The 22,288-nt window shown below is 41.3% G+C and overlaps 1 protein-coding gene across 1 annotated transcript in view; it reads right to left on the minus strand.

The window, feature by feature from the left end:
- Positions 1-2,139: 2,139 nt before the first annotated feature.
- LOC111950609 (protein EURL homolog) overlaps positions 2,140-22,288 on the minus strand; it is a 62,926-nt gene continuing 42,777 nt past the window's right edge. Inside the window, exons 3-5 of the mRNA XM_023968334.3 lie at positions 18,975-19,508; positions 10,600-10,662; positions 2,140-6,053 (exon numbers count right to left, since the gene is read on the minus strand). Of these exons, the coding sequence (XP_023824102.1) occupies positions 5,878-6,053; positions 10,600-10,662; positions 18,975-19,508 (773 nt within the window). The 3' untranslated portion in view covers positions 2,140-5,877. The remainder of the gene's footprint in view (positions 6,054-10,599; positions 10,663-18,974; positions 19,509-22,288) is intronic.

Genomic DNA, 22,288 nt, shown 5'->3' on the forward strand with positions numbered 1-22,288 from the left:
ACAATTTATTTTACCCCCCCACACCAAACGCGATCACAACACGCAGGTTAAAATATCAAAACAAACTCTGAACCAATGACATTAATTTGGGGACAGGTTGAAAAGCATTAAACATGTATGGTAATTAGCTAGTTAGCTTGCTCTTGCTAGCTAACGTTAATTTCCTATTTAGCTAGCTTGCTGTTGCTAGCTAATTTGTCCTGGGATATAAACATTGAGTTGTTATTTTACCTGAAATGCACAGGATCTCTACTCCGACAATTAATCACACATAAAAACGGCCAACCGAATCGTTTCTAGTTGTCTCTCCTCTCCTCCTTCAGGCTTTTTCATCTTTGAACTTATATGGTGATTGGCATCTACACTTTCATAGTATTGCAAGGGCTCAGGTTCTCCGAGAGAGAGAGAAAGAAAGAGAGAACGAGAGAATTAGAGAGAGCATACTTAAATTCACACAGGACACTGGATAAGATAGGAGAAGTACTCCAGGTATAACCAACTGACCCTAGCCCCCCGACACAAACTACTGCAGCATAAATACTGAGGCTGGACAGGAGGGGTCAGGAGACACTGTGGCCCCATCAGAAAAACCCCGGACAGGGCCAAACAGGAAGGATATAACCCCACCCACTTTGCCAAAGCACAGCCCCACACCACTAGAGGGATACTTCAACCACAACTTACAATCCTGAGACAAGGCCGAGTATAGCCCACAAAGATCTCCACCACAGCACAAACCAAGGGGGCGCCAACCCAGACAGGAAGATCACGTCAGTAACTCAACCCACTCAAGTGACGCCCCCTCCCGGACGCGCATGAAAGAGCACCAAGTAAGCCAGTACTCAGCCCTGAATAGGGTTAGAGGCAGAGAATCCCAGTGGAGAGAGGGGAACCGGCCAGCAGAGACAGCAAGGCGGTTCGTTGCTCCAGAGCCTTTCCGTTCACCTTCACACTCCTGGGCCAGACTACACTCAATCATAGGACCTACTGAAGAGGTGAGTCTTCAAAAAGACTTAAAGGTTGAGAATCGAGTCTGCGTCTCTCACATGGGTAGGCAGACCGTTCCAAAAATGGAGATCTATAGGAGAAAGCCCTGCCTCCCGCTGTTTGCTTAGAAATTCTAGGGACAATTAGGAGGCCTGCGTCTTGTGACCGTTAGCGTACGTATAGGTATGTACGGCAGGACCAACTCGGAAAGATAGGTAGGAGCAAGCCCATGTAACGCTTTATAGGTTAACAGTAAAATCTTGAAATCAGCCCTTGAAATCAACCCTTGTCCTATATCAACATAACCTAAAAGGCCGCTCAGCAAGGAAGAAGCCACTGCTCCAAGACCACCATAAAAAAAGCCAGACTACGGTTTGCAACTGCACATGGGGACAAAGATCGTACCTTTTGGAGAAATGTCCTCTGGTCCGATGAAACAAAAATAGAACCGTTTGGCCATAATGACCATCGTTATGTTTTGAGGAAAAAGGGGGAGGCTTGCAAACTGAAGAACACCATCCCAACCGTGAAGCACGGGGGTGGCAGCATCATGTTGTGTGGGTGCTTTGCAGTAGGAGGGACTGGTGCACTTCACAAAATAGATGGCATCATGAGGTAGGAAGTTAAAGCTTGGTCGCAAATGGGTCTTCCATGTGAACAATGACCCCAAGCATACTTCCAAAGCTTAAGGACAACAAAGTCAAGGTATTGGAGGGGCCATCACAAAGCCCTGACCCCAATCCCATAGAAAATTTGTGGGCAGAACTGAAAAAGCGTGTGAGAGCAAAGAGGCCTACAAACTTGACTCAGTTACACCATCTGTCAGGAGGAATGGGCCAAAATTCACCCAACTTATTGTGGGAAGCTTGTGGAAGGCTACCCAAAACGGCTGACCCAAGTAAAAAAGTTTAAAGGCAATGCTACCATATAATAACTGAGTGTATGTAAACTTCTGACCCACTGGGAATGTCATGAAAGAAATTAAAGCTGAAATAAATCCTCTCTACTATTATTCTGACATTTCACATTCTTAAAATAAAGTGGTGATCCTAACTGACCTAAGACGAGTCAAATCTCAACAACCAAAAATTAGAATGTGTATGATAAAATTCATACATACCAGTTGTACGAATTAGGGTGACAAACTCACGCTCAGAAGAATACACATTTATTAATCCAAAGAAACGCAGGATAAGAGTTAAAAGCAGAGCTAAAACCTTTCTTGTTAACCCCAAAGGGGTCAAACCTGATCTCTTATAAAGAGAGACTGACATTTGAAGATTCAAATACATCAACCTGAATATATTTGTTTCTTTCTTCCCAAAATATACACATTCTAGTTGGGCCAATGATAGAGGGTCCACTTCAGTGAGCAGAACCTCTACAGCTGTTTAAAACCACCAGAGTATGCATAAATTTCACATGCAGGTCTAAGTATTGACCAGAGACATACTAAAATCCATTTTCTTACTACATGTGTCCCAAATATTCATTAAGGCTAGTTCATCTGTCTCCTTTTCTTCAAAATCTCTGATCTGACCAGGCTGGATAGGTAAAGTTAATCATTATTTGGCCTTTCCATCATATTGCTTTCTTTTCACCATTCAGATCAGTGCCTTTAAAACTAATGGACACATCGTATTAGGAGAAAACTGGATTCGGCTGTTTATACATCATTTGAACTCCACACAGAATAGACCTGCCACCAGAAAATGATTAGCTAAAATAAAATAATAAGTAAAAACCAAAGCACACAACCACAAAATAATAAGACAATATACAAATAATTGCTTGAATAAACTCAGTCACACAATCTAACATCAACTTGACAGACAGTGAAACCAGGGGAGAATACATTTACGTCATTTAGCAGTCGCTCTTTATCCAGAGCGTACCCCCTGTAGAGAAGTTTCGCTATTGTTATTTTACTGCTGCTCTTTAACTACTTGTTACTTTTATTTCTTATTCACATTTTTTAAACTGCATTGTTGGTTAGGGGCTTTTAGGTAAGCATTTCACTGTAAGGTCTACACCTGTTGTATTCGGCGCATGTGACTAATAAAATTAGATTTGAAGTGCCTTGCTCAAGGGCACATTGACAGATTTTTCACTTAGTCGGCCKGGGGATTCGAACCAGTGACCTTTTGGTTATTGGCCCAATGCTCTTAGCCGCTAGGCTACCTGCCAAATTGTGTTGAGCAGTTCATAACACAGGACATTACAGCTAAACCAATTTTATAGAGTCACAAGTTTATCATTGAGCCACATTTCAAGTGAATTTGGTATCAGTGTATATTCTATTGCGTTTCACTATCAATTCTAGTTGGTCTAGCGAGGCCTATACTTGTAGTTCACAAGTGAAATATTAAATACTGATATTTGCTGCCTTGAAGCAAATAAAGGCTTTGGTTTGGCAAATGGACAATACAATGCTTACCGAGTTAGGCCTTTTCTACCATCAGCACACATTTCATGTCACTCCCTTGTTCAACTACATGACTTGTGCTCAACAGCCTTACCACAGGCTACCATAAAATACCTTACCAGTTGAAATCAAGAGGACTTAAAGTTAAGAATAGCAGAAAACAGCATTTGCAGCATGCCACTAACAAAATACAAAACAAATAAAAATACAAAACAAGACATCAAAATCAAATCAAAAACTGGAGAAATAATAAAAGCAAACTAACCTCTGGACTTAAAATCCCACRTCTTAGATGTAACACAATTTATTCAAACCGCAAGAGTATGTTTCACTGCACTGAATACAAAATAACCTCTCATTTAGTAACAGTTACCACAGCAACAACAGAACCAGTCAACCAAATATTTTCTGGAGGAGCGAGGAAATGGGTGTGATTAAAATAACAAAAAGAAAAGTAAATGTAAAAGAGTATGAGGAAATTCAATAAATTAAAACTGTCATTGTAAAAAGAAAACTGCAGCTAGATACAGGTAACTGCCAAAATAAAGGAAATACCAATGTCTTAATAGGGCGTTGGGCCACGACGAGCCGCCAGAACAGCTTCAATGCCCCTGGGAATAGATTCTACAAGTGTCTGAAACTCTTTTGGAGGGATGCAACACCATTCTTCCACAAGAAATGCCATAATTTGGTGTTTTGTTGATGGTGGTGAAAAAGGCCGTCTCAGGCGCCGCTCCAGAATCTCCCACAAGTTTTCAATTGAGTCGAGATCAGGGGGGTATACTACAACCAGAAATAATGATTGATTTTCTGGTTCATTAAGACAGTTAAACTTAGATATGCGTTTTTGGTTGTTGAGTCAATTAGACCATTCCCATATCAAGCGTATCTTTCTAAAAAATGTTATTTCAGAACATTTACGCAAGTTAGCTGGCTAACTCCTTGATCATGCTTTGTAGTATACCCTTCTGGTAACTGACAGACACACCCACCCACACTAAACCCTCTACGTACCTTTGACACCCCTTTTCTAGCCATGTTAGCCAAAGTAATGGTCAACTGGGCATGTTTATACATGACGGGATAGGATGTTAATTGCTTAATTAACTCAGGAACCACGCGTGTGGAAGCACCTGCTTTCAGGGTTCTAAATTCAAATGTTTCATTGGTAACTTAAAGTTGGGAGCACCAAATTAAATTTAGGAGCACCAGAAAAGTTGATTGAGATTGGGCCTATATTGCTACATTTTCACAGGCAGACCAATTCTGATATTTTTTCCACCTATTGTTCTTTTGATCAATCACATCAGATCTTTTTCAGAGCTGATCTGATTGGTCAAAAGACCAATTAGTGAAGAGAAAAAAAATCMGAATTACGCAGCCTATGAATTCTAGCTACTTCTGAAGCACGTTGTGCCCTAGAAACTAATATGGAACACTGTAAACACATTTGTTTATTATAAAAGCTAAAATGATGATACGAATACCTGTCATTAAAGTAATTTGTGGAATATTAATTGTCTACATATTGTGTAAAAGCAGCATTTTCCTATTGAGATGCATACATAGAAAATTGTACACAGTCTCTTTAAAAACATGAGGTTTGTGATGTTGACATGCAAGAGATCTGTCATTTATTCACTGATCTCCTGAAGAAGCTACCCCTTTTCCTTTCTTTCTGTGCCCCCAAATGCTTGGATATACTGGTAAAGTTACCAGGTTGTTAGCTAGCTAACGAACAAGGTAACATGACTGAACAAAGTATAAACAAATGGTTAACAACGTCGACGCATGAGTAGTTTTAGAACGGCCCACGACATGGTTTATGAATCTAAAATGCAGTCCCGGGGATCCGCTCGGCTATAGGAAGATAAAAATGTTGTGCCTGTAAAATTGGTCAGATCTTTTGACCCGGTTGAGCTAGAAGCYAGCTGTTTTCACTGTTGTAATAGTGCAACCATGATGCTAACGAATCTGACTTTAGAGCCCTGCCTGCTTTCAATATACTTTATTTCATTTACTCAAGTGTTTCCTTTATTTTGGCAATTACTAGTATATACCAGTAGTCAAACAAGATCTCGCTCATGTCATTCTGTATCAAATCTGAATAGGTATTCTTTCAAAATACTTTGTCTGCATAGGCAACAGGTCCACCGACAGCGAGGCTCAACAACCCACAGTTCCCATGTGGAAGTCAGTGGATCCCAAGATCCTTTAATTTTATTGCCTTTCTCCGAGCCCCTTCAAAGTACTGCCGTCAGAAAGCCTTGGAGCACCAGATGAGAGGAGGCCATGTCCATTCCTCACTCTTCTGAGAGAAACCACACCACGCAACAAGTCTTATACAATGTAAAGGGCACGGGCCACAGTGGCCATTCTGTTAGTCTGTCTTTAGCCCTGGGAGTGAAACAGCCATCTCCCTGAGAGAGGCAGTCACCAGCCAGGTATGTATCCCCAGACTCCCCTTACTCCACAGAGGTGTTGCTGCTGGCCTTGACCACGGACCCGGCCCGGCTGATCTGCAGCCAGGGCAGCTTGGCACAGTTCTTGAAGAGCTGCTCGATGGCGATGTGACGAACATGCAGTTCCGACGCCAGTGAGTCTTTTTCCTGCACAGCCACTGTCAGCTCCTCAAACACCTCTGTAGAGGGGAGAGGAAACAGAGCAGAGATTAGTACAGTGCAGGGTCTCTCTCTTAGGGATGTTACAGTGACAGTATTACCGCCACACCGACGGTCACGAGTCATGCTAACAGTCAAATTCCACGTGACCGTTTAGTCACGGTAACTAGGCTTCTCCAAGCTCTGATGCTGCCGATGGTCATTAGTAGCCTACCAAACTTGCTAACTGCCTGGTACTCAGCACTCTATTGTCCCTCTAATCACTCTGACATCAATGCAAATGTAATCAGAAAATCAAATCAAACACTTCATAAAAGCCCATGAGCTTACGTTGCGCAACTTTTCTATAGGCTATGCAATTGCGTGAGAAAACAGAGTTGATGGCCTGTATTAAAAATAAGAGGATCCATCAGCTTTCTATAGGCTATGCCTACTATATTTATTTCTCAACGTTCCTAATATTAAGCACATTGCTTCGCTTTTTTATTTAATTTAACAAGGCAAGTCAGTTAAGAACAAATTCTTATTTACAATGACGACCTAGCGAGGAACAGTGGGTTAACTGCCTCGTTCAGGGGCAGAACGACAGAATTTTACCTTGTCAGCAACCTTTTGGTTACTGGCCCAACACTCTAACCACTAGCCTACCTGCCGCTTTACAACAGGAGTATGGCCTACCTGGCTGGCATGAAAATGAACCACAGGAAAAGCGTACTTCATTCACTATTTAAGTCCATAGATTACATATTTGTTCCCTCTGACCCTGTTTTCTGAGACAGATACATGATAATGGTCCATTTTAAATCAAAACTAATTTCACAGATATATGTAAAGACAAGATTAAATGAAGAATAGTCTGATGGGTGTCACTATTAGCCTATCACTTGAGAATTATGTATTATCACTTGTGAATGATGCCCAGCGTGTGCAGTAAGGCAAGAAACAGTGCATGCCTTTTTTTTCTAATCATAGTTGCACACCTCATGTAGCCTAGCCCATATGTTTTGACAAGCTTTGTATCACAACTAAAGCGCCCAAATAACTTTTAAAATTAAGCACATTAATCCACTTTACAACAGGTGGGTGTAGAGCCTACCTGGCATACATAGGCGGCGCATGAGTGAGCTTCAAGTTTAGGGAAGATAATTTTCACCATAAAAATGCACCTTTGTAATAAAGCATTACACGCATAATTGCATTTGTGGTCACTTTTAAGAATGGTGGTTTCCCGCAGTGTGCTCATTGCTGCGCTTATAATGTGAAGAAATAGCCTTATAGTTTATCAACATTTTAAGCTAAACGTTCTGATCGGTTGCATCAGCCTCATTGCTTTTTAAAAGTATTTTTTTAAATGCGAGTGGTTGCATTAATTTGGGATCTATCGCATCCCACAACTGTCCCAGACCATATTTTGAATATTTATTTATCTATCACACAGAATGTCAACTTTTGTACTATGGGGGATAGTAAATTGACATAGGCTAGAGCTTTTGCTGTTTGTTAGGCCTACTCATCTTGTTGGCTGACAAAAAAATAAGTGTACAGTTCTTCAATACGTGCCTCGGAATTTGATAGGCACATACGCAGTTGCGTCCCCGYTGTGTCGGTCTTCACTTGCAGCCTACTTTGGAGCTGACATGGCTGTGAGAAGGTCGCGATCACGTGACGGGCATTGGCTAATAAGAATTTAGATATGAGAGAACCATGTGAGTGAGGTACTTCGGAGCACCGCAATTAGCAGCCGGGAGAAGGGAATTATAATTATTATATTCAGCCCAGGGGCACAGCGGCCACTGGCCGCAAAAGGCATGGAGGTTGCCGCTGGGAAATTCAAGGATTTATCAAGTTCCTGTCAAATTGTGAATAAGAGACTGATGAAGTGAGTGCAGTCAGCGCAAGAAACAAAGCAGAGCTCATGCCTTTCATGCAACTTTTTTTCAAATTATCATTAGTCACATCATGCAGCCTTATAATGTATTAAAAATCAAAACATAGAGCCCAACATTTGTATCACAACTAAAGTTAAATAGCTCAAAATTAAGCATATAGAGGACCTGTTTCTTTGTTAACCTCTCAACACAGAATAGCCACGTGTGCACTCCCTCAAATTGCATGGAGAAAATATACTTTCTATTTCATTCAGCTATGTTCAATTTTATTCTTCATACTATAGAATAAAATAAAAGAAAGCAAGCAAATCTTGTCTGCTAAATGAATTAGTGTAGCCCACAGCCATACGGCATATCCAGATCAGGTCCTAACATAAGGACAACTCAGAGGACGCTATCTGATCTTCTGAAATAGACTAAAACATTTTCAAATCATGTTTTTTAGACCGGTCTAAAATAAATCATAGATTTATTGTGATGGTGATGTAGGTTATATTAAATTGATTTATACTTTTTTWAAATGTAGATGTTCCAAAGGTCTGCATCAGTGGCTTGTAAGCTATGCGTGGAAGCCAGGAGATGCTAAACATGTTTATGTTAATTTACAGTCAATTACAGTGAGACCGGCAGTTACAGTTGAAGTCGGAAGTTTACATACACCTTAGCCAAATACATTTAAACTCAGTTTTTCACAATTCCTGACATTTAATCCTCGTAAAAATTCCCGGTTTAAGGTCAGTCAGGATCACCACTTTATTTTAAGAATATGAAATGTCAGAATAATAGTAGAGAGAATTATTTATTTCAGCTTTTATTTCTTTCATCACATTCCCAGTGGGTCAGAAGTTTACATACACTCAATTAGTATTTGGTAGCATTGCCTTTAAATTGTTTAACTTGGGTCAAACGTTTTGGGTGGTCTTCCACAAGCTACCCACAATAAGTTGGGTGAATTTTGGCCCATTCCTCCTTACAGAGATGGTGTAACAGTCAGGTTTGCAGGCCTCCTTGCTCGCACACGCTTTTTCAGTTCTGCCCACAAATTCTCTATAGGATTGAGGTCAGGGCTTTGTGATGGCCACTCCAATACCTTGACTTTGTTGTCCTTAAGCCATTTTGCCACAACTTTGGAAGRATGCTTGGGGTCATTGTMCATTTGGAAGACCCATTTGCGACCAAGCTTTAACTTCCTGACTGATGTTTTGAGATGTTGCTTCAATATATCCACATAATTTTCATGCCTCAGGATGCCATCTATTTTATGAAGTGCACCAGGCCCTCCTGCAGCAAAGCACCCACACAACATGATGCTGCCACCCCCGTGCTTCACGGTTGGGATGGTATTCTTCGGCTTGCAAGCATCCCCCTTCTTCCTCCAAACATAACGATGGTCATTATGGCCAAACAGTTATATTTTTGTTTCATCAGACCAGAGGACATTTCTCCAAAAAGTGCAATCTTTGTCCCCATGCGCAGTCGCAAACTGTAGTCTGGCTTTTTTTATGGCGGTTTTGGAGCAGTGGCTTCTTCCTTGCTGAGCGGCCTTTCAGGTTATGTTGATATAGGTCTCGTTTTACTGTGGATATAGATACTTTTGTACCGGTTTCCTCCAGCATCTTCACAAGGCCCTTTGCTGTTGTTCTGGGATTGATTTGCACTTTTCGCACCAAAGTACATTCATCTCTAGGAGACAGAACGCGTCTCCTTCCTGAGCGGTATGACGGCTGCGTGGTCCCATGGTGTTTATACTTGCGTACTATTGTTTGTAAAGATGAACGTGGTACCATCAGGCATTTGGAAATTGCTCCCAAGGATGAACCAGACTTGTGGAGGTCTACAATTGTTTTTGGAGGTCTTGGCTGATATCTTTTGATTTTCCCATGATGTCAAGCAAAGATGCACTGAGTTTGAAAGTAGGCCTTGAAATACATCCACAGGTACACCTCCAATTGACTCAAATGATGTCAATTAGCCTATCAGGAGCTTCTAAAGCCATGACATCATTTTCTGGAATTTTCCAAGCTGTTTGAAAGGCACAGTCAACTTAGTGTATGTAAACTTCTGACCCACTGGAATTGTGATAGTGAATTTTAAGTGAAATAATCTGTATACAATTGTTGAAAAAATTACTTGTGTGATGCACAAAGTAGATGTCCTAACTGACTTGCCAAAACTATAGTTTGTTAACAAGACATTTGTGGAGTGGTTGAAAAACGAGTTTTAATGTCTCCAACCAAAAGTGTATGTAAACTTCCGACTTCAACTGTATTTGCTTGACAATCACCAGCCACAGCCCTACTCTCTCACAAAAACAAACACACAGAGCAAAAGAGCAAAGACATCAATGCAGGCCAGGGACCACACACCCGGAAATCAAATCAAACAGATTAAGCAGAAGGTGCAGACAGCGATGACAACGCAGTACTACCAATACATAACACCACCTCACAAAGACACAACGTCACATCAAAGACACACCAGCATAGAAGAGATGCAAGAAAACACTAATGAGGCACATTCAGTTCCATCCATTTATGGACATTTACAAGCATTTAAAACAAGACTTAAAACCCATGCATGCGCTAAAGCACTCCTCTATGGATGATTAATGCAAAGGAATAATTTAGACATCTGTTCACAGTTAACTTCAATAGATGGCTATGAAAGTGTCTCTTACTTTGAATCTGTAGCAGCAGCTGCCCATTCAGCTGGTGAAGCTCGTCCACACTCATTTTAATCACTGGAAGATAAAACACACAGATTGGGTCACAAAACAAGAGCAACACAACATGGCATGTTTGATCAAATAAATGAACCAACTAAAGCAACTCCAGTCACTGGGGGGGATTCCGACCCGAGGTAAGCATGCATAAATGGAACGTAATTCCCCTTTTATGCACTTTTCACTCTACACGTATTCTGAACTATTAGTTTGGGGTGGATATCAAAGAAATTAAGGAGTCGCGGAGGTGTGTTTACAGATACACTGTATTCTGACCTTGACTTAATTCCCTCATAATTCCACCACCTTTACGTGCAATAAAATTATGAACAAGGTGGGGCAACCTGTCGGTTCCACATCTACTTCATTTTTTTACTGATAGAAATAACACCATTCTCCATGCAATAATTTACCAATTGATAAGAGCTAGGTGAATGTGTGAGCCGTTTGACTAAGCGGGTTGAAAATATAAATTACAATTGTTGATCTATTTTACCTTTTGATTGCTAGAGACAAATGTGAAACCAATAATATGGCAGCAAACTGAAGCATATCAACATATCAGCTTTTTAACAGCGGAGTTTATGAAATGCTGGTATTATAACCTGAAGGGAAGGAATTTGGAGACCCAAGCTATAGAGCCTCACAGTGGAGGTGTCATAATACTCATAAAACCTAGCGGTCAAACAAGGAAATGGTTCCAATCATTTTCCCACCATACATTTTTTCCCATACGGCATTTTTAGAAACACTTAAAATAAGGGCTGTTTCGTGAAGGCTTACCCTGGCGTCATGTTTTGATAACCATGTAAATCTCTCTCGGACAAGGTGACTTATCAATATATTTGGCTCTATTTACTCTCAGATTAAAAAATGCTAATCCCTGCAAGCTTCTGCATGTCATCTCTAGCTGGCACCTTTGCTAACAGGTATGGTGTCAAGTTCTCAATTTTCCATTTAAAGAAATTTTGCCTATTTATTAATTACTACATTTAGAGAACATTAGATAGTTAATCCAGAGCTTCTTACCTTTTCCTCGATTTGGCAGTCTTATCCAGATCATCATGGCATTTGTAGTTCTTTATGATAGCCACATTAGCAGCTAATTAGCATTTCATTTTGGGGGGTTGAATATATTGATAAAAAAAGTCACCTTGTCCTAGAGAGATTTACATGGTTATCAAAATGTCACGCCAGGGTAAGCCTACACGAAAAAACAGACCTTATTTTAAGTTTCTAAAATCCCCTACGGGAAAAATGGTGGGGAAATGATTGGAACCATTTCCCTGTTTGACCGCTAGGTTTTATGGGTATTATGACTTGTACTGTGGTACTCTATAGGCTTCTGTAGCCATCGCAAATGACAGTATAGCGCCAAAACTACCAAGTTGATTTATGACTTCTAGAATGGTTTAATTATACAGTTGAAGTCAGAAGTTTACATACACCTTAGCCAAATACATTTAAACTCTGTTTTTGACAATTCCTGACATGTTTAGCCTAGTAACAATTCCATGTCTTAGGTCAGTTAGGATCACCGCTTTATTTTAAGAATGTGAAATGTCCGAATAATAGGAGAGAAAATTATATATTTCAACTTTTATTTCTTTCATCACATTCCCAGTGTGTCAGAAGCTTACATACACTCAATTAGTATTTGGTAGCATTGCCGTTAAATTGTTTAACTTGGGTCAAACATTTGGGGTAGACTTCCACGAGCTTCCCACAATAAGTTGGGTGAATTTTGGCCCATTCCTCCTGACAGAGCTGGTGTACCTGAGTCAGGTTTGTAGGCTTCCTTGCTCGCACAGGCATTTTCAGTTCTGCCCACAAATTTTCTATAGGTTTGAGGTCAGGGCTTTGTGATGGTCACTCCAATACCTTGACTTTGTTGAGCTTAAGCCATTTTGCCACAACTTTGGATGTATGCTTGGGGTCATTGTCCATTTGGAAGACCCATTTGCGACCAAGCTTTAACTTCTTAACTGATGTCTTGAGATGTTGCTTCAATACATCCACAATTTTCCTCATGATGCCATCTATTTTGTGAAATGCACCAGTACCTCCTGCAGCAAAGCACCCACACAACATGATGCTGCCACCCCCGTGCTTCACGGTTGGGATGGTGTTCTTCAGCTTGCAAGCTTCTCCCTTTTTCCTCCAAACATAACGATGGTCATTATGGCCAAACAGTTCTATTTTTGTTTCATCAGACCAGAGGACATTTCTCCAAAAAGTACGATCTTTATCCCCATGTGCAGTTGCAAACCGTAGTCTGGCTTTTTTATGGCGGTTTTGGAGCAGTTTTTCAGGTTGTGTCGATATAGGACTCATTTTACTGTGGATATAGATACTTTTGTACCCGTTTCCTCCAGCATCTTCACAAGGTCCTTTGCTGTTGTTCTGGGATTGATTTGCACTTTTTGCACCAAAGTACGTTCATCTCTAGGAGACAGAACGCGTCTCCTTCCTGAGCGGTTTGACGGCTACGTGGTCCCATGGTGTTTATACTTGCATACTATTGTTTGTACAGATGAACGTGGTACCTTCAGCGTTTGGAAATTGCTCCCAAGGATGAACCAGTCCACAATTATTTTGGCTGATTTCTTTTGATTTCCCCATGATGTCAAGCAAAGAGGCACTGAGTTTGAAGGTAGGCCTTGAAATACATCCACAGGTACACCTCCAATAGGCTAATTTACATAATTTGAGTCAATCAGAAGCTTCTAAAGCCATGACATTATTTTCAAGAATTTTCCATGCTGTTTAAAAGGCACAGTCAACTTAGTGTATGTAAACTTCTGACCCACTGGAATTGTGATACGGTGAATTATAAGTTAAATAATATGTCTGTAAACATTTGCTTGAAAAATTACTTGTGTCATCCACAAAGTAGATGTCCTAACAAACTATAGTTTTGTCAAGTCGGTTAACAAGAAATTTGTTGTGTGGTTGAAAAACGAGTTTTAAATTACTCCAACCTAAGTGTAAGTAAACTTCGACTTCAACTGTATGCCCAGACTTTTCACTGTATTTAACAAAATCGATAGTGTGTTAAATTGGGAGTCACCGTCAGTTATTCCCATATACATTTATAACTGTCACTTTAGTTTTAGTTTCCTTACATTTTGCATCATTCCATCACATTGTTAGTTTACCTTTCTCCTCTCTCACGTTCGTGTGGTTGTTCCTGAGGATCGCTAGCAATAGTGGATCATATTAGGCTAACATATTACAAGTTGTGCAATAATTTGGGACATGTAGCCTATTTTAATCATTATGGAACGCATACCATATGTAGCAGCAAACCTGGAGCATGTTTCATGATGGCTGGACTGTTGTCATCACAGTTCCATGATTAGTGCTGATTAGTCAGGTAGATATATAGGACTACTGATCAACCCCTATTGTACACTTCTCACCTAATATTTCATGGATTGAACAATTTAATACGGCAACTTTCAGGATGAATCAAACTACTACTTTTGATTCAACAATATATTGTGTGCAAAGGCTCTCCAAACTGGGAAAAACAACAACTAAATAATATACATGATCAGAGTATTTATTTATTTATTTATCTACCAATTGGTGCTGAAAAGGACACGAATGTGTGTATTACATAGCTTTCTTTCATTGATCCGTAATATTCGGAGGAATCGAGAAAAGTCTATCGAGACAATTAGAATTAAAAGGTAAACCAAATTTAAAGGGATGGCTTTAGCTAAATGTACTGAAAACCCTATAGAATGAAAACACCACTAAATCTTTGGACAGCAAGTAGGAGGGTTTTCAGCTGTTGAATTACATATATTCAGCGTGCACAAGGGAACCACACCTGCAAAGCCCGTTACGCACCTGCATAAGGTAGGTCTGAATACCAACTACTGAGAAGTGCATAGAAAAGGCGTACATTTCTTAAGTCTGAATCGGGCCTTTGTTGCATAGCAACAACAAACTCCGCAGAAACAGAGAGAGAAAAGCTAAGGGTCTGAAAGTTACTGTCATAATTTACAAAGGAATGGAATTCTATAAACGACCTGAAAGCGCCAGCGTCCTTGAGAGATTCATCCTCTCTCCAAGAGGGCGTGTAGCAGGCACAAACAAACTTGGTGCTGTGACAGGGCATGGAGAACCCAAGGACACTTGAGGTAGGACTAAGAAGAACTTTTCTCTGGACAAAGAGAGAGTGTGGTGGTGTGGGGAAAGGAGGGAGAGTGGTGGCTGAAGAGAATGTGTGAGGATGTACTAAAAACTGGGCCCWGGCCTGCGTCACTACATTGTCTTGTCCGCCATTAATGAGTAGGGGAAATGGAAGAGATAGCAGACTCCATATAACAAAGATCACAGAGAACAGATAAGAGAGGAAAGAAAGGGGTGCGTTGCATCCCATCTGTTTCCCTCCCTTTTCAACATCCCTCCTCCCATTCAATGCCAGTCTTCAGAGGCTCTGGTCTCGCGWGGTCCTATCTCCAAATACACGTCTTTGTCACGCCTCCCTCGGAGGTCTGAGGAATTTTGTATTCCAAAAACGTGTTGAATGGTCCGCGGCAAAATTTTGATTGGATGTTATCTTTCAAGAACCCTCCCCCACACGCCCGTAGAAGGGGTGATGTGTTTTATGTGCATCACTGTTTTCCGTCTGGGTAGTTGTTGTCTATTCTAGTTTAAAGTRATCAAGTGTGGCCGACATTCTGCGATTTATATTTATTGAAATTGAAAGTGGATTACACTGGTAAAGTCAAACGTCACAAAACGTTTTAAGCCACTCTGGTGACTTCTCCATTCGTCTCAATTTGTTCTGTCCACATGGCTGCGCTTTGCTGACACTGAAAATATCTTGAAGATTGCCCATTACTTAGATTTTTTTTAAGGACCCAAAAAACAAGGCAGTGGGAGTAGCTATTCAAGTAAGTAAATACATATTTTTTTTTAAATGTTAAACTATTCATTATTAGCTAGATAYCTGGCTACAACAACGACTTTGTAGGCTAAATGTCATCAGCTAGCTAACTATCTTGATGTAATCATTGTCAATTAAAAACAGCCTCCAAATGCATTTGTAGATAACAGTTATAGAAGTAGTTGTCACAACACCATAATTTTGACTTCGATACCGCTACCAGGTTGAGTATCACAATACTCAATATCGTCGCAATACTCCATACCAAAACCACGCCAAAAAAAGAAGGCACAAAATTGCAATTGGTCCAGACAGATAAACTTAGCTACTGCTCTGTTCAACTGTCTTGCATCTTTTGAGTTCAATATCATTATAAAAAAAAAAAAAAAAAATCAGAGACAGTCATGTATGCATCAATGAATCAATTATACAAATATACAATCAATTTGACTTTGTTTTTACCAAATCTAACTACATAATGGTAATCATTTATTTGAATGGTAAATCTCTATTGATAAACTGGGTAAATCAAGATGTTGCCTAGGCCTGTCCACAATACAGATGAATGCATATTCAATAGGTGTGTGCATGTATTGAGTTGAGCTTGTTTTGGCTGATTTCATGGGGCTACAGATGAAACAATCTTTTCCCCTTCCAGTTGGGACTTAATTTTATTGTACTGATCAACAACATTTGCATAAAAGTAAAAGATCATATTTGGGAGAGATGTGAGAGACTGAATAAGTGCATGAAAAGTTTTTGTGGGCAATCAACTTTGAAATTGGCATATTTTGCATTATGGTTAGCAAGGAAAGTTAGCCTACAAAGCTGGAAGCTACCAGTATCTTCTTCCATTTTTAAAGTATTTTAGCCTATWTAGACATTGTTTTGCGAACAGTAATTAACAGTCCCAACATTTCTACATGCAGTGTCGCATTACTCAAGACTTAGCTCCCCTCATACTGCACAAAGTTAACATGATGCAGCTCAGATTCCCAGTGCAGGCTAGCAATGAGTAAGTGGAGCATGCACGGTGCGAGCTATAATAAAAGGGTTGACTGCTCTGATAGACAGGCTTGATCTGTGAGACACATTTGACAGAAGTACCTGAAGCAACAAAAATTATAGTACCGAACCACTTTTCATGTTCTAGTATCAAAAAAGTACCGAAATTTCAGTATACCGTGCAACACTACATGAAAGAGGGTGAAATTGCAGCTCCAGCTACAGTAAAGGGAGTGTGTAGGCTACTGGAAAGGGCAGGTCATTTTGTGGGAGGATATTATGAAAAGATTCTCCAGTTCCAGAGGGGAAAACTTTGAGGACAGAGAGATAATAGCAACATCATATTCAGTGCTGTCTAATTTAAATATAATGAAGACTGTTTCTTGTGATGTTTTCTGTCCCCAGACATGGAAAGCTGTAAAAGCCTGTTTGCATATGAAGAGAGGTCCCAATGAATGTCACAAGAAACTAAGGGTATATCCTATATGCCATTGGTTATGTGTGTAGGCCTATGTTAGCAAATGTGGTATACAAAAATAGTGAAACATCACACAATGTATAAACCTATTTCAATTGGAGCAGGACAACCCTGCTGGAGGTCTGCTGGGTGTAGCAGGGTTCTGTTTCAGCCCAGCATTAACACACCAGGATTCAACTTATCAAATCTAAAGAGTTCATAATCAAGTGTGCCATTGCTGGGCTGGAATAGAAGTCTGCTCACCCAGTAGATCAGGGATCAGTGGAGCAAGGTTGGCCACCGCTTGTATGGAGTTTTTTTGGTTCACCTGAAATTATGCTTTAGTAATAATAGCTGACATGTTACTACTCAATTATCTATTGTTATTTAGACTAAGATGTCTAATCTTAACATACAAGTTCACGTATGTGTACATTTTGAAGTGATGAAGTGTTGATTCTTTGAAGTGAAGCGAGTGTTTGAACTTGTTTTAATTGTTAAACTATTATTCAAAATGAACTAATGTCAATGTTGATTAACCACATCACAATCCTGCAATAAAGAGGGGAAAGGGTTCGGTCTCTAACATGTCGGTGTTGTATTCTAAAATGAGTCTAGTTGTACGATCCTTTTTGTCTAGTTGTAAGATCTCCAATCTGTTTTATTTGATTGTCACTCTCTCTCAGTATATCAGCTCTGTGAATCCAATCTGCAGCTTATCATATGGCATGCATCGCCAATACAGCAATAAGCCTACAGTATGATGACATTACTGGCCTTATGGGCATCTGATGCAGAGATTAGCTACACTCACACATTGTTTACAAGTTAAACTAAACTAAGCTCTCAATTTCAACTGATACCATAACAATAGACAATGTATAGGAGGCCAACCATATACCAGACGCTGTACATGCCTTTTAAGCGCTGACATATAACATTCAGTGCAAATCCAACCCTTGTAATTTAGTTACAGTATATGAAAATAAGGAGATGACAATTAGGCTACTGGAGATCAGCATTACAGTTAACATTTAATGAGGTTCATTTATTTCATTCATTTGAGCAAAATTGCATTTCCCTTAGAGATACAATACATGGTTGCTCTATGTATCACTGACCCTGGATAAGCTAGCAACTGGCCTAACACAGCTAGCCTTTCAGATCAATAATATGCTTATTCACATTTTGTTGGCTATATAGTAGCTAGCTAGCTAGTTATACCTAGGTAGTTTACAAGGTTGGCTGACTTTTCTCAAAACGAACCTCATCGTGGCTAGCTACTTGTCCCTAATGCTAGCCTTTACAGCCAAATATCACTTCAGAAATGTCAAAATATTGATATGGCCAGCATTGTAGACCATTTCTCACCTCTTGCTGCAGCTTTAGCTCATCTCAAAATAATAGTGAAATGCTGTGAAAACCAGTGTGCTGCAAAAACGGTTCTAAAATGTTTTGTCACCAGTGCTTGTTTTGTTGAAATGTTTAGTCCTCACACACTGCTGCTCCTACAGCACTAATCTGGTGAGCATCTTCGGAGCAGCCACCCAAACAAGACATTTGATTGGTTTGACGTGTTGCGAGGCGTCACAGATTTACGGCGGGTTCTGACCCCTCTTTAGAGGATTTCTTCCATGGAACTTCCCCAGGCTTCCCATTTTAGGGAAGCCTAGTTCACGAGGAGCCTATAGAGGCTCAGAAACCAGCTAAATAACACTCTGGCTACAGTCTGACTTATCTACCCTTCTCCTAAAATGGTGCACTCTTTCCGCGAGGCTCCATCTAGCCACGCTTATGTTACACCAATGCAATGCTTTTAATCCATGGGGGGAGTGAACGAAAGCACACTTCTGGAGAATAGAGGGGTAGAGAGAATCTGACAACAACCAGTGTGGTGTTTTAGGAATGGAGGAAGGCTAGTTACTGTTTGTGGTGTAAAGTAAATGAGGCTGACTGCGAACTCACACTCGTCTCCTCTGTGACCATTGTTTGAATGCAGTGTCTGGTGGTCTCCTCCAGAAGACTGGCTGTGGCTGCAGTGAAGAAGGCCCCTCCTCCCTGTGACCCCCCACAGGGCCCCGAGGCCGCGCACGTCCTCCAGTAGCCCCAGCTCCTCGGTCGAGTGGCACTCCAGCATGCCCGTGGCGTAGTCCGGCAGCCCTCCTGCCCCCATCCCCTGGTTCCAGCGTGGGGTGTAGCGGGGCACCTGGGCGTCCGACTGGGGCAGTAGTTTACGGTCTCCATTCTGGCTGTAGCAGAGGAGCTGGTGCTTGCCCCCCCGGCGGCCAGGACTCCCCTCTGAGCTGACAGAGTCTTTGTTCTGAGCGTACTGCACGATGCGGCTGATCTTCTGGCTAAGGGCCAGCTTCATGCCCTCGTAGGGACTGCGGGAGACCTTGGAGCAGGACAGCTTCTGGTTGGCAATGAGGTGGTACTTCTCAAAACACTCCCGGTGGCCTCGTAGGGATTTGGTGTGCAGGAGGGTGGCATGAGACACACCTGGAGGGAGGGAGAGAGCAATCAGTTAAAGACAATTAGTTACATGTTCTGTTTGGCAATCAATGCTATATGTACATCAAAGCATTTGATACATTGCTAGGAAACAGAGGGCTAAGAACTGAAATGAGGTACTGTTGGCTTTGCTCTTTTTTCAATGTCAAGCTACTAAAGATATCTTTGTCTTCTTTTTTTGTCATTTTTAACCCCTTTATCGCCCCAATTTCGTGATTACGATCTTGTCTCATTGCTGCAACTCCCCAACGGGCTCGGGAGAGGCGAAGGTCGAGTCATGCACCCTCCGAAACATGACCCGCCAAGCCGCACTTCTTAACACGGAAGCCAGCTGCACCAATGTATCGGAGGAAACACCGTTTAGCTAACAACCGAGTGTCAGCCTGCAGGCGCCCGGCCCGCCACAAGGAGTCTCTAGAATGCGATGCGCCAAGTAAAGTCCACCTGGCCAAACCCTCTCCTAACCCGGATGACGCTGGGCCAATTGTGTGCCACCCTATGGGACCCCCAGTCATGGCCGGTTGTTACACACCCTGGGATCGAATCCCAGGCTGTAGTGACGCCACAACACTGCGATACAGTGCCTTAGACCGCTGCGCCACTCGGGAGGCACCACTGCATATTTAAATGATTTCCTGCTCTAGATGTTTTTCTCAAAGGACATAAAACTATAAACGGTTTTACAGTACTAACCTATTTTTTATATTTATGAACCTATTGAAGGCAGCCTAAAAGGCCCTAATTTAACACACCTGATTCTACTAATTATCTGCTCAACAAGACTTTAACTAGCTGAATCAGATATGCTCAATTAGGGTTGGACCGAAAACCTACAGGACAGTAGATCTCCAGGAAAAGGGTAGGCCAGCCCTGGTCTAGGGGATAGTGGGCTTCTGAACCAGGGAGAGAGCAGAGCTGGGAGAGATTTACCCATCTTAAATGGACAGATACCCGCTAGGCTGAATTTTGTCTCACCTCAATCTACTCAATATCTAAAATGGCTTTTCAAAGATAACCTAAAATGCAGTGTTGGCCTCACAGAATTTGTAAAAGAAGAACAGAGTCAAGTAGGCTACCATCTTTGCAAAGATAAAAGCTTTGACATTACTTAAATCCTTCTGAAGAATCTCATTGAGTAACTATTTAAGAGAAGTTGCTCTGCTGTGGTGTGTGCTCTCCAGAGAGTGAGGGTATTTGAGTCATAATAACAGAGCCTCCAGCTTCCTCAGAGTGAGAGGATCACCTGGGATACCACAACATTTCCTAAACTCAGACTGCAAGAGGCTATTCACTCTCTAACCCACTTAACATACAGAAGAAATGCAGAATAATTTACCACATATACCACACCCAAAGTCAAAAACCACCTTAAAGTAACCTGGGGGCAGTGTTGTGGACTGGCAATGGTGTAAACACTGAATGCAGTGTGTGAGAACAAGTTAGCAAGCAAGCTAGTGGGTGTGTTTGTACAAGCATTGTCTTCAGTATTTTTCCTCCTGGCCTACATTTCTATCACGCAGACAGACATGCTGGAACATGAAACTAGGGGATTAGTCAACGTCAAGACACAGTAAAGCGGATGCTCATTAGGTAGGTTCACCGCAAACACACCTCTAGGAAAGAAGGGAGATGTAAGAAGGCATATGACCACCAAATGACTAGCCTATTGAACTAGTCTTGTACAATAAGTCTAAATATGCAAGGTGAGAATTCAGCCCATATCAGTCATCAGAAAGCATTAGCCTCAACTTTAAGAAAAATGATTTTTTTTAAGAGAGCACAAACTAAATCAGGTCAACATGATCAGGCCATTTCCTGGTGTGTTACATTAATGTCAGGGCCAACAACAGGAAGACACACTTAACTAAAGCCATATCCCAGAAAAAGAGGAAGACCTTCAGCCAGCCTAGCTCACTCACACAGCGAGCAGCTTGGCTGCCTGTAACAGAATACAGAGAAAAGCAAGCAGGAAAGCATCAAGTTGTTCAACGCCGTAAGATTTAAGACACAATAGCTGACTTGCTTGTGTTAACCAACCCCATGACACACAAGGTAAAAAAAAAAAAAAAACTAAACAAGCATACTGTGTTTAAGAACAATTTGGCCTATACAATCATTGTGTGTGTTTGTGTGGCTGTGTGTAAGAGAGAGAGTGTGTGTGTGTGTGTGTGTGTGTGTGTGTGTGTGTGTGTGTACCCTGAGCACTGAGAGACAGCTCTGTGGTGGATTAGTCTTATATACTTGAGGCTTGGATAGCTGACCTGGGACAGTGTTGCGTCTGTGTCGCTGGCTACAGAACATTCCCTAAAAACCCAACCTGCTCAGCAGTTACCAGGTTCTCCATAAGCCGCCCAGCCAAGAGCAATGCCTTAAGCCCGAACAGATAAATCAGGCATCGACTACTGACGGGTCTGTCCTATTTAAATTACAAATAAAATACATTTTWAAAAAACAGTCCCAACGGTCAAATCACAGGCCCACAACCAGAGCAGTGTACCAGCCCAGAGCTAAGCAGCTATGGATATTGGCTAGCAATACTCTTTCTGTCACACAAACAGGAACACAAACACCATTCAGCGGTGAGTAAACGTCTCAGACAGTGGCAGTCAACTCGTCAGGGAAATAAGCAGCAGCATAACACTGCAGCTGATGAGCAACAGGCGTGTGTGAACACAGAACACTGGCCTGTGAATCATCCTTTTGTTAGCTTTAGCACATCTTCGGTTCAAGCCGTTTACCTAGCCTTCAAAGAAACAAAGCCACAGAGC

Source organism: Salvelinus sp. IW2-2015, linkage group LG23, assembly GCF_002910315.2.
Source record: "Salvelinus sp. IW2-2015 linkage group LG23, ASM291031v2, whole genome shotgun sequence".
Lineage (NCBI taxonomy): Eukaryota > Metazoa > Chordata > Actinopteri > Salmoniformes > Salmonidae > Salvelinus > Salvelinus sp. IW2-2015.